This window comes from Felis catus, chromosome B1, assembly GCF_018350175.1.
Source record: "Felis catus isolate Fca126 chromosome B1, F.catus_Fca126_mat1.0, whole genome shotgun sequence".
Lineage (NCBI taxonomy): Eukaryota > Metazoa > Chordata > Mammalia > Carnivora > Felidae > Felis > Felis catus.
The window spans coordinates 41919289-41932794 of record NC_058371.1 but is presented as its reverse complement, the minus strand read 5'-3'; the positions used below and the strand labels follow the sequence as shown (position 1 = coordinate 41932794).

At 38.8% G+C, this 13506-nt stretch overlaps 1 protein-coding gene across 9 annotated transcripts in view; it reads right to left on the bottom strand.

Moving 5' to 3' along the window:
• The window catches only part of ZMAT4 (zinc finger matrin-type 4), a 348048-nt gene that overhangs the window by 129432 nt on the left and 205110 nt on the right, over window positions 1-13506 (bottom strand). For all 9 annotated transcript variants that reach the window (XM_045055515.1, XM_045055517.1, XM_045055518.1 and 6 more), the window contains one exon: window positions 501-728. In XM_045055515.1, coding sequence (XP_044911450.1) covers window positions 501-728 — 228 coding nt within the window. The remainder of the gene's footprint in view (window positions 1-500; window positions 729-13506) is intronic.

Sequence of the window (13506 nt, the reverse complement as noted above, 5' to 3'; positions counted from 1 at the left end):
CAGTGGGGAAGCTGGGTATTGGCCATATGGTGGCACGTAGAACTGTCTTACCTCAGCTTCCTAGATATTTCTATTAAAGGAACTTGGGCTTATTTTAAGCTATGAAATAGAGTCAACAAGTTGCTTTGTTTGGGTTGGATTCATAAAACACAATAGTTAATAAGATAATGTTATTTGGTCTTTTTAGCATCTTCTCTCACACGGCTCATCTACAAAAGCAGTCATTAGCAAAGAGAGTTAAAGATAAAGCAGAAGAAGAAAATCTGGTTTATATATGGTTGGCTTCAATCTGAAAAACAGTCAATAAAAATATGGAAATAACAAAGACTTTGAAATGAAAGAGATTACAAAAGTTAAGCTAGTTTTCTACTCATTTCCTTTGCCTTCTATTCCTTTTAGATGAACCTAGATTTTTCCTTAGAAATCAATGCAATTTGTGAAAACACAATCTTTCTCTGAAAGCCCAGTTCTGTGGCAGAAATTGAAGGAGTTTCTCTTACCTCTTAGTTCCCCCATATCCAGAGTTGTCCCAAGCTGTTCTAATAGAGCAACTCTTGCTGCGTTCTTTTTGTGTTTCTTGCCATCATAATGTTGCTGGGCCATCAGAGGATTGTTAAACCAGGCTGCACAGAGCCCACAGTATCTGTCTGAATCTCTTCTTTGATAGGGAGATGTGACCACTGGAGCAGTGTCCACCCTCGGAGGCTTCAGTGAGTTCAGGGGTGTTGCTGTGAAGGAAAACAACCAGAGGGACACACAGACCAGGTTAGTCCATTACTGAGTACGAGTACCCATGTCTTCAATATCTGAAGGGGGAAGGGTCTCATGTTCATTCTAGAGCTCGAAATCCAGAGTTTACTGAAAGCAGGAAAATGATCTTTGCCAGCCTCCATTTTTGAAGCTGAGATACAACCAAAAATTCCTAATTTATTGAGATCAGATTTCTCACATTATTATGCTTAAATCTGACCGTTCAGAAGACCATCCCTTATGAAGAAAGAAAGATGTTCAAAAATAAACTCTTGGAGGTAAGGGAGGGACCCATTAAATCGAAGCCAAAACTTGGAGGAAACGTTGAACAGTTATGGCTTCAAAGATTTTGAATGAATGAATTCGACATGTGTGTGCTATAACTAGAAATAACCAATACATAAAGGACTTGCCCAAGTGATAGAAGTAGATCTTTTCAGTTACAAGGACTGTACCAATTGACAAAATCGTGCTCATTTTATTGTCAGTTTCTTCTGTTTACTGTGATGGGTTATTTTCAATCCATACCTGCTAAAATTGATGTTGAAAGTATAATATTGTTTTAAAAGACCAAAAGACAAACACTATACAGCAGATGTTGCTTTATCTAAACTGAAAAGGCATAATATCACTTGAGATTGCACAGCCCTAGCTATTAACTTAACACATTCCATTGTGAGCCTTCAGTTATTTTTGGTCCAGAAATAAAAAAAAGAACCTAACTTGAAGGAGTTTACCAACAGAAAGTAAAAATAACTTTCTTCTGTATTACAACATACAATGTGCTTTCATCCTCCCAATAGCTATGACTTGAATTACTATCCCATTTCTCACCTGATGGACCTCGCACAAGCCACATGATTTATTGACAGTGACATTTCTAGTTATGGGGAAGGTAAGATTCCAAATCAAATCCTTAATTTCCAAGTCCAATGTTCCTCACAATACCTCTAAAGACTCTTTTTATACTTCTTAATAAGCAATTTTATAATAAGCAAATTTAGATACTTTTCTAGACCTCAGTCATCTTTGTTTTACATAGGATTTAATTTAAATTTGGAAAAAGGTTCTAATCCAAATATTTTACAGAAGAAAAAGAAATTTAAATTCTCATATGCCCCATTAGTCATAATGCAATATAGCAGTACCTTCTGTTCATTCTTTGCCCCTGTAATGTAGAGTAGACTTGGAAAAACCAAGAACATTAGGGCCATTCCAAAGAAAAGCTAAAATCTGGAACCTCAATAGTAAGTAATACTTAATCAGCTCCCCAACCTTTCAAATCAGTTTCATGTGGGCTTTTTTTTTTCAGATTAAATAACAAACATGCAAGTAAATACTTGCTAAATAACATTTTGATTCAAGGAATGACTGTATTGTGGCAATATCTTGAAAAAGTCTTTTCTTCTCAACCCAGAGATTTCACCAGATGGGGAAGTTTTAGCTAGCTTGGATGAAATTTAATGGTATTATTTCTATAGGGACTTAGAGAAATAGTATGTCTCTTAAAGGCCTCATTACCAGATCAGTCATATATCAATTACCATGTGAAAATAAAGCTGAAAAGTGGGCCATACTACACCAGCTGTTACCCAGTATCATTCTGTTGTGACTTAGAAATGTTAATAAAAGCTACAAATACTCAGTTGACCTGTATGTAAAAGGACTTCTACACACTTTTCAGAAGGAAATTGGATCTCGCTTCCAAAGTTTCCTGCAACCCTATCAATTTCTGAGGATTTATATCTATCTATTGTTTGTTTGTTTGTTTTTATGGCAAGGAAAACATATCAAATGCTTAAGAACAGAATGAACATTGATTCTTGAAGCATAACTCACTTTTCTCTAAACTGGGCCCTAAAAAAATATCTGAGCCAATTTTATCTATTGATACCTCTTATACCACTTTGCAGCAGGAGTGATGCACAACAGAATATCCATCAAATAAGATAATCTTATCTCTCACACAAGAAAGTAGGTTAATGCTGCATCTGTATTATAGCTTCTCCTCCTTAATAATTCCACTACCTGGTGTACCGCTGCAAAGTTTAATTTTTCTTATGCTCCTATTACCAACTGTCCTCACCAATCCCAACCCAGTTTATATTTCCTGTAAAGGCAAGAAAAGGCAGCAGCGTGAGAGAGTGGAAACCGTGTGGGATCAAAGTCAGAAATCAAGGTTGGATTGGATTCCATCACCCCCTGAGCTGTGTCACCTTTGGCAAATCTCTGATGTCTCTGGTTTCCACAAGGTTAAAATTCAGGGTCACCATCTCTTTAAAGCCCATAGTGTGGGGATAGAACAAAATTGTACAAGCTTGCTCTTTCTCTTTTATGGCTTTGACTGAATGCCAAATAGCGAGGTTATATGGGAAGAGAGCAGTTTCCAGATCATAATGCTAAATCTATGTGTGAGCATGGACCATAACACCCATAGTTCTTTGGCAAAAGTATGTTATTCTAATAAAATGAATACAAAATAGGGTAAAGATTATGGTTTGGCTTGAAAACATATTTATAACAAAACACTTTAGTTGATGTATAGTTCATTTTTATTTAAATTTCATGCTTTATGTTTTTATTCTAATTGCAAAAATATGTAGCTAAATACTGACTTCACCTCCTCTATGTACAACTTAAAACCAACAGTTCATTCATCAAAACCAGTAGTTTTCAACCTTGGGCGAGTATTAGACTCAGCAGGAGCTTTAAAAATCTCTGTGTCCGGACTGTTCCCCAGACCAATTCTGTTCAATTATATCTGAATCTCTGGGTAGGAGCCAGGACGCAGGAGGCTTTAATGCCCCCTTCCCACACCACCTTGATCCATGCTTCCAAAGTACAGCCAATGTTGAGAATCACTAACACAAATATTGCCAGATTTTGTTTGAAAGTGACTACACAATAGTCTTCCTAGATCTTCACATAAAAGAAAGTCACATACTACATCCCACAGCAATAAAGCCAATTTTGTAGGCATTAACTGAAATGCCACATCTTTATCTATGAGGCAGAAGGAAATAATAATTACTTGGCATTTTTTAAACCCCTAATCAATTTCTCCATTTCGCCAAGATATAAAAGTTTCTCCAAAATAGCAGCTAATGTTATACATTTATATTACAAAAATTAAATAACAATTCCGATCCCTTGTCCCAAGCAGAAACTCCTATATACGTTGAGCTGCTGAGACACAGCACCACCTAACTTTGGCAGTCCCCCCAGCCTGGGCCACCATGCCTCTCCTCCTGGCTAACCACTGCCTTGCAGGGTGCTGTTCAGTTCCCTCTGCTCTGTGAGGCCTTGGAAACCCAAGTTAGTGGCTCTCCCTTCTCTAAACTCAAAGCACTTACTAACCACGCAATTCATTGGACATTTCTTAAACAATAATCTTATTCTTAAACAATATTCTTAGTTGTTTCTTAACTATTCTTAATCTATTCTTAAACAATAATCTTAGTTGTGCGTGCACGCTCGTGTGTGTACATGGCTAAGGGAAATTAGATCATAACACTTATACATCAATAATGGACACTTTGGTGTGTGCTGTATTCTCCAATACAGGTCTGTAGTCCCTTGTTTCTACTCAGAAAAAATAAAAAACCTCTAAAGTTCAAATTTTTCTCCATGATTCATTTTTTATTAAAACATGACAAGAATTCAGAAGAGGTTATTTGTCATCTTTATATAAATATATATTTTCATATAAATTTATATATTTATATATATAATATAAATGTAAATTTATAAATATATACGATATATGATATATATATATAATCACTTATATAAACATACATACATGTTGCAATAGAATGATTAATGTCTCTAAGTATAGAATGCTTAGATCTGCTAAAACATAATATATAGTATATGGACCTAATTACATAGTTAAAGTCTTACTCTCATAACACATTCAGCCCCCAGTATTTTGAACAGAAGATCAGGATCTGTAGCCAGTTCAGAGTAACTAAAATAAACTCAACTTGTTCTAATGCTTGAGACAATTGAAACAACTCAGTCTCCAAAACTTGATTTCTAAGAATCACCAGACATGAAAGCCATTTTCAATACCCCCTTTATGTCTTGTATAATGTTTGTCAAAGAGCAAGTTCTCAGTAGCTATTTGCAGACTGTTGGCTAAGTTGTCCTGAGTAATAGTTTGGAATACTATCTCTCTCCTATGTTTGCTTTTATCCTGGTAGAATAACCACAGTTGATCTAAGGACAAAAGTATTTTCAAAGCACCCTGTGTGCACCTCTCTCAGCACACCTCCTCACTCTGTAACGTAACATTGTATACGACCAGACTCTCCATAAGTCGGCACCTTGCCTGGTGGCACTAGCACAATGTATACCCCATGCCTTTTGCTAAATAAATGAATGGATGGATGGATCCTCTTTATATTAGAAGTGAATAAAGTACTGGTGACCAAGAGTTTTCTTATCTCTTCTAAATTGTATCATTTAGGGCTTGAGTGCTGTACCAGTCAATATAAATATAAGTATTAGAGAATCACTGGCAAGATTCTGAGTGGGGGTGGGGAGGCGAAGCCTAAATTATAGAAAGGCAACCTGTCAAAGTGGAGACACACAGCCCAGTCTTCCTCTATCTTTTGGTTTCAATTGGATATAACGGAAGTTAGTATTGTAACCAACTTCTGTCTGTTTGCCAAGGTGGCCTATTTCTGTACATTTTAGAGAGTTCAAATTATGCACATCATCCTGGAAATTTTACTTTTAAACAGGAAGCCATTTACTTGGATTCATTTAACACGGCATCTAAACCCTCACTCCAAGTTTCTGGCATGGTACCAACCATCCCAGTTTGCCAGAAACTGAGAAGGTTCCCAGGACGTGGGACTCCCAGTGCTAAAACAGGGACGATTCCAGGCAAACAGGAATGAGTTCGTCATTCTAGCTTCTGGGGTCACGCCTGATTTCACATCATACAGGAGAAAGCAATTAGTAAAAATTTTGGAAATAACTGCTTGGGAGATTAGAGCAGGTGCTTTCTCAACCAACCAAACAGAATTTATCAATAGATCTCAAAGCTTTACTTGTCAGATCACCATGTGGGTATCCTTAGCCAGAAAAGGGGATAACACAGTCAGCAGGCAATGGTATTCTTACCTGCCTGTCTGCCTTCTGGGTCACGGCACAGGGTGCTCTTCAACCCCCAAATGTGCAGCTTTCATTGGCATCCCCTTCTCTCTCTCCTCCATTACTCTCCTCTTCCTTCCTCCCCTGTCGTTTCCTTTCTACCTCTTTCATTCATTCCTGATGCTTTCTAGGCTTTAGGACTAACAAAACTTGGTCCATCCTCACAAAGGACTTGGAGGCTATTGAAATATTTTCTGGAATTTACTTCTTCCAAAGTATGTGGCTTTCTCACCTAAGGTGTTCTTATCCATAATACTAATTCTTCAGGTTTGTTTGACATTATGCAGTTTATTCCATTCTGTCTGTTCCATGTATTTTCTTCTTTAAGCTGCCCCCAAATCCTGTTTGACCAATGAGGTAGCTTTAAGTTCAGGGAGATAAGTCAGCTATCACAGTGTCCTCTAATTAATAAGTGGCAAAGACAAAGGCAAAGGCCAGATCTTTTGAGTCAAAGACCAGCACCATAGTTTAATGCCAACTAGTTTCCAATGATGCTGAGGTAGCAATAGGCCAAATAAACAGTCAGAACACTTTTCCTGGGCTTCAACATCTGTTCTCAGAAGGGATTATTTGGAAATATGCATTTTCCCTAAAACAATTTTTTCCAATTCCCAGTGCCTATGATCATCTGCCTTTCCTTTTTCTCTTTTTGTCCCACCCTAAATCAAATTAATAACAGTAGGAATCCTCCAGCAAGTATCACTGTTTGAGGGCGGGGGTGGGGGAGGGGGGGAGAGTGTTTTGTTTTTGCAAATGCTATTGACAGTTAAATGTGCCTAGGCCTTTCAGCAGCCTGGCTGAGGAGACAGCTGTCAGTGTGGGTGGACAACTCAGTCTTCCAGTCTCTTCTGCAGGTAAATGCCTCAATTCCTGCAAACCAGGCAAAGGCAAGGCTCAAAGCGTATCTCTCTATGCATCTCTCCCAGAGGACAGGGCCTCTTGTCTAGATGGTACATGCTCAACCAACATGATCAATAAAAGAAGAAAAGGACTAGTTAATTTCAGGCACAATCACCTGGGTAGATTTTCACTTTTTCCTAGATGACTCATGATAGCTAATTTTAAATATTGAATGATTTTGTTAAACTTTACAGGGTTAAAAACAAGTGAGATGTTCGTATTTGGGGAGAGATTACATAAATTGTGGGCATCTACATTCTGAAATACAATGCAGCAATCAAAAACACATTTTAGAAAAAAATTTAATATTTAGTGACCTGGAGAAATGCTTAGGATATAATGTAAATCAAAGATGTGTTTATATGTAGGGTGTAAACCAAATTACTTATTAAATTATACACACCCACATATTTAAAACTATATAAAGACTAGAAGGCTATAAATCAAGATCTTAGGAATGGTTATTTGTCAGTTGCAGATTACGGTGATTTGTTTTATACTAGTGGATATACACTCCTTGATGCAGAGGGAAAACATTTTTATTTTACAACTTACATATAGGCCACATTTCATGCTAACTTGTTTTAGTGCAAAGTGGAGAAAACACTGCTTAGGGGACGTGTGGCACCATAACCAGGTCTTAAATTGCAGAAGATTTTATTTGTGGTGATTTATTTATTAATTTATCGTTGATTTGGAGGAAAACAGGTTGGGAGAAAGCTGGCTCAGTCAGAATATGATGTAAAGGCCCCAGCTTCTCGTATTTCTCCAAAAGATACAGGGAAAAGCCGTTTTCCCACTGTATAGCAGATCCCCAAAATCACTCTCATTACTTAGATAAAATGAAGCAACTCTCTTCCTTTTCATATATGTTTGGAAGTGAGCTCCTCTATCCAAGGCTGCAAGATAGGAAAAGCCATGTCCCATTTCTTGTATGCCATGAATGAAATTAAAGAACACTATAAAACATTTCATGTTCCAAAATATGTGCCAATAAACATTTCCTGAGAAGAAATAAAGGCGAGGATGGCTTATCACAACCATTATTCCAATTCAATTTTATATCAAAACTCTAATTATAATCAGCCTATTAACAGGAACTGCTTCCTCATCCACACTACATTCATATATCATGAGTCTTCATTATTATAGTATTCATAGATCATTGATTTTCATTAATATAGAATAATTCCTTCTAGTTGCAGTCACTGATTGGGTTCTAAATATCTTAAGTATGCCTGTTTCCTACAGAAACCTAATCTTTGAAAATAAGCCATTAAACAGAACTTTAGAGGAGATGAAAGTCCTTTTATAATTTTCTCATGTTGTTTGACAAAAGAATCCTAAGTCTGCGATACACCACATTCTTCTGTGTGTTGAAAACAGGGGGATAGACTGTAGGCTCCATGAGGGCAGGATCTTTATCTGTTTTGTCTGCCACTGTACCCCAGGTACCCAGAACCAGGTAGGGCACATAGTATGTGTTAAATAAACCCTTGTTGAATAAGGGCAGCAGTTTATTCCCATAAAGCTACCTATGTGAGAAAAGGAATTTTACTTTAGGAAATTCTGCTAGTAGGAAGGCATCCTTCCAGTCCAGACTGATCTTAAAAACACCTGTCGCATTGTAGGTATAATGCATTCACAGCATTTAGACTTAGACACCATTCAGGAAAGGTGCTTTGCTTTTTCTGAGTTCAGTGTCAAAATCTTTGGTTATGGCCACAGTTACCAAACTCTGTGCAGAGGTGCCCTTGGATGATGCAGTCAACATATAGGAAAACCATAGGATTATTTAAAATTCTAAGAAAAGCATAGAGATATCCATTAGACACCATGGCAACCACTCTCCTGAGGAAGTTCACAGTCCCAACATTGGATGCTACCACCCTTTGAATGAGTTCATGTTCCTGTGAACCTGGATTTTTGGAGACTGCTGTCCACCTCCAATCTATCTAGCCAACCTGTGAGGAGCAAAAAACAAAGGTTAACAATGTCCAATCTAATCTAAAGGTTTGAGAAGCTATGCTGTGTCCAACAGGCAAATGCACCCATTACTGAATGTGATTATTTAAGGATGAAATGCAAATATTAAATTTTCCTTCAATACATGCTGGCTGAGTTATTATGACACAAACACTTATTGTTTGGATACTAGGAGTTATGACATCACCCTACTACATACTTTGCTTATTGCTTACAAGAATCAATGACCTGCTAAGTGGGCACTGCTGAAAATGTCTTTCCTCATGAACCTGAGACAAGAGGAAGAGTCCCAGAGGGCAGAGTGGGTTTCCTTGATGGGGACTCATGGACTCACTGGCACCCCTATGCCTGTGCCAGCAGATGCCATCTTAGAGCGGGGAGCTGGAGGGCATCACCCAGATCCCAGGCAGTGTTGCCAGAGGCTGGAGACTGGTGAGCTGAACCCTGAGGATGGGTCCTAGCTCCTATTCTTTCATTCCACTGCCACCATCCCCAGCTTCCCTTAATCCATACCCTGTGCTCACGGATGGGAATGATTTACTTATCCACCAGCATCAGCTATGCAACTAGAGAGCCAGCTTCCTGGATCATTTCTTATGTCCTATGAATATTTATGGAGGATTCAAAGATGAGAAAAGCGACTGGTGCCAGAAGCACAGCACAGATAAAGTACAGGCTAAGTTCAGAGGTAGACACAGAGAGAGGATAGCCTTTTGGTGTGGGCTGAAGGAAGCTGAACCCTTAGGAATAATTTCAGAGAAGTCAGTACTGATATTGTTCCCTGAAGAGAATGCGTGTATCTATTTTTCACCCCCAACCAGCATGCTTCCCCCAATCAGGTTTCTCCACTTCACCTCTGTGCTGAGCGACCTTAAGCATATATCCCTAAAAGTCGAATTGTCCTTAAAAATCTACAGTTTGCAAGTTAAGAAAATTGCCTCTACTTCATATTTAAAAGTAACTGAATATGAATATTAGCTATGCATATATTTTGCATGTATTTCTTTGGATTTAATCTAGAAATAAAGTACTTTTATTGGAAAACTGGAAACTGCTACATGTGAAGGTTTGATGCTATTCTAAGTCAGCTCTATCAGACTTCGAAGCAACCCTAGAACTTCTTGAGGTCTTCTGAGACAGATGGAGACACTCTCCTCTCTCATGTTAGGTATTCCCAACACTTGGATCAAGAGAATCCAGAGCATCAAATGCTAAATCAAGAAGGTCCTCCAATCCCTATAAATTTAAAGACCATTGCCTTATACCACTGCTTCAGATATTGAGCAATGAAGTTGGTGGGCAGGGGATGATTGCAAATAAAGAAGAGGTTTTAGGCTAGATAAGACTTTGCAAATCAATGTTAGAAAACCATTAGCTTAATTTAGTCCCTGGGGGAATAGAGGCCAAGCTAGAGCCCGAATTATTTAGATGTATCATCCATAATCATTCATTTAACTATGGCTTGACCACAAATTGCATACTTCATTGTTGCCATGCAGACACAGTTAAAAGGGAGTGCATGAGAGAGAATGTAAATGATTTCTATTGAAGAATTTTTAGAACAAGGGTGCCATTAACAGCTAATGAAGGTGATGCTGCTTAAAATTTGTAACCCCAAGGGTGCTCCACAGACCAAGATCATCAACATCACCTGGCAGCTTATTGGAGATGCAAATCTCAAGTCCCACCCTGGACCACTAGATGAGAATCCACATTTAGGAGAGCTTAAGATGACTGATAAGCAAACTAAATTTGGAAAGCCCTGGGTTAGGATCAGTGTTTCTCAGTCTGGTAAGGGTTAGAACCACCTGTAAGACATTGAACGCTTATGGACTCTAGGCCCCACCCCAGTCCAATTATATTAGAATCCCTGAGGGTGGGGCTGGCAACAGCTGGTTTTAAAGCTTTGCAGGTGCTTCTAATGTATAGACAGGGTTGGGAAGCATCAGTCTGGAGGGACAGCATCTGGCATGGGCCTCACTTTCACTTCAATCTTACAAGGCATCTGTATTTTCATGTTTCATTCATCCTACTCTGCATTGGCATCAGGTTCCACATTAATATACAACACCACCCCAGCCCTCATGCAACTTGAAATCTGGAATAGAAATACTTTTAATTAACTCACAGAACAAGTATATTAAGTTGTACTCATTCAGAAGCCTATTTATTCAAAAAAAATCATAAGGGGCAACAGATATAAAGAGAATAAAAGTTTTGAAATAAAATTAAACTAGATTCACATGGAAACTCAGGATGGAGTTACTTTAACTATAGTGAGAATATTTCCTAAAATAAGATGGGGTAACGGTTCAAACTCATGTCTTTGTTGTGCCTGCTCGATAAAAGTTAGTTCCTAGACATCCTGGCCATAGAGAAAACAAAGACTGTACGCCAGATCTTCTAATTCCTACTCCATGTTTTCCCATGTCCCACACTGACATCAGTTCTACCAGGCAGACACAGAGGCTGCCCTCACAGAGACTGGGAACGTGGTGAACATGAGACAAGGGAGTGTTTGGAAAGAGGAAGTCAGAAATCTCACTTACTGGTCATGAGAGGTTCATGTATCTGGTCATAAGTTTGTGGTTACCACAGCAATCTAATATCCTTTCAAAGCCATATGGGATGGATTGTAGATTGGCAGGAAGTGTAGGAAAGATCCAGAGAGGTGGCTTAAAGAATAGAGGTGTATGAGTAATGGTTAAAGGATGTAAGATTGCTTAGCCAGAAGACGAGAAGCTGAAGCATTACTTAATAACACATGAGACACATAGAGGATTGTGGAATTTAGACTGATGGCCAGCTGTTCTTCCAAAGATGCTAAAAAGGAAAAACAGACTGAGCCTGAACAGTAGACCTTTAGAAGACAAGGAGCTTAAGAGAACATGATGCATGATGTTAAGACACATTTACTGCCCATAGGGTGGGTAGCTGAGGAATGTTTACAGAACGAGAGTATTATTAATACCCAGTGGTGAAAGGGAGAGCATTTAAACCATGCCAGATGATGGGACTTAAGACTTAAAGGGAATCTTGCTGGAAACAGAGAGATGAATACGATGGTAACTTGGGATTCTATGAATTTCTAGGTATAATTTACTCTCCATCCTAGGCACTGGATGAGATAACATTTTTTTTAAGGCAAAACTCTTGAATATTAAATCATCAGGGTTAAGCAGACTTATGGACATCTTTCTTAATCATTTTCACTAAAAATGATCTCCCCTTTGTGTTAAGAAAGAGCAAGTAAAATGTTCCCATTTTTGCCAGAGTTAGTTCTTGCTTCCCCTGTCCAGCAGCATTCTTGATATATGAGTTTTACTAACTGAAAATGAAAGGTCCAGGTATTAAGATTTCATCAGCTCTGTTGACTGAAAAGCAAAATGAAGATGATAATCATTAGCAGTTTACACTAATCAAGATATAATTACAGTGGGAATTCATGAGTGCACCTTCAATCCCAGTCTTCTGCTTCTTGGTTGTGAAACCTCAATAGGTGGTGTAGACAACAACCATGCATAGGTTGTTGACTGACTGAAGACTCTCAGTTCAGATGATTATACTCAAAACTCCCAGACTATGTCTTTAGCCAGTATCACCCACAATAAGAATGGCTGCAATTCATGATACCTCAAAGTGGTCAAAGTCCTCTTGAAAACCTAGATGGATTCATAATTAAAGCTATAGACTCAACAATGTGTGTGCTCAGCAGACAATTACTAGAAAACGCACACAGGAGAAGCCGGCTCTCTGAAGGCTGACAGTAAAGTAAGAAAACACAAAATGTCATATTTCTAAGCTTTCAAGTAAGTAAACTGGCTTGGTGTCAGTGTCACATAACAAGTTAGATAACAGAATAACCTATTGAGAAATTAATTAATTGCCTTATATTCCTATGGACTCACTTCATAAAAATGAAAGGTATTTTCCACTTCATTCCAAAATGAGGCCTAAGCCTTGAAGTCTGGTTTTTTCCATGCCAAGCATGGAATGAACAAAGGCACATTAGGCTATCTGAATAACAAGGGGGTCTGTGTGTCAAAGAAGTGTGTGCCTAACTAATATCAGGAAAGGAACAGGCATGTTAGGAGCAAGGGAAAAGAGGGTTGCAGGTATGGCTAAAGACCTGGGCATATTAAAAGCAGTGTGTCTCAGGTGGCAGGACATCCCCCAGAAATGTTCATAATGGAGTTTTGGCCTTCCTTTCCATAGCATCACTTGGCACAAAGGAGATGAAACCATCAGTGGAAGTCACCGACCTGAAGGAAGACAGGAGAGGGAGACAGGCCTGAGAGGGAGACAGGAAAGTGAGATCCACTTCTGAGGAAGCCCTGGGACTTCACCTACAGCCTGTGGCCCAGAACACAACAGCATCCTGGATGACCATAAAGTAGCCAGAGTCCACAGGCTGAGATATCTTTGAGGATGTCCACATGCCTCTAGGCCCTTGTGTGGCCCTAAAGAGCACCCCAAAGAATGACCAAGATGGGTCTTCTAACCTGTCTTTAGGGCTAGAGGATAGAAGTAATTTACACTGATTTTTAAAAGGTAAAGAAATATGGGGTGCCTGCGTGGCTCAGTCAGTTAGGTGTCTGACTTCGGCTCAGGTCATGATCTCATGGTTTGTGGGTTCCAGCCCTGCATCAGACTCTGTGCTGACAGCTCAGAGCCAGGAGCCTACTTTGGTCTGTGTCTCCCTCTCTC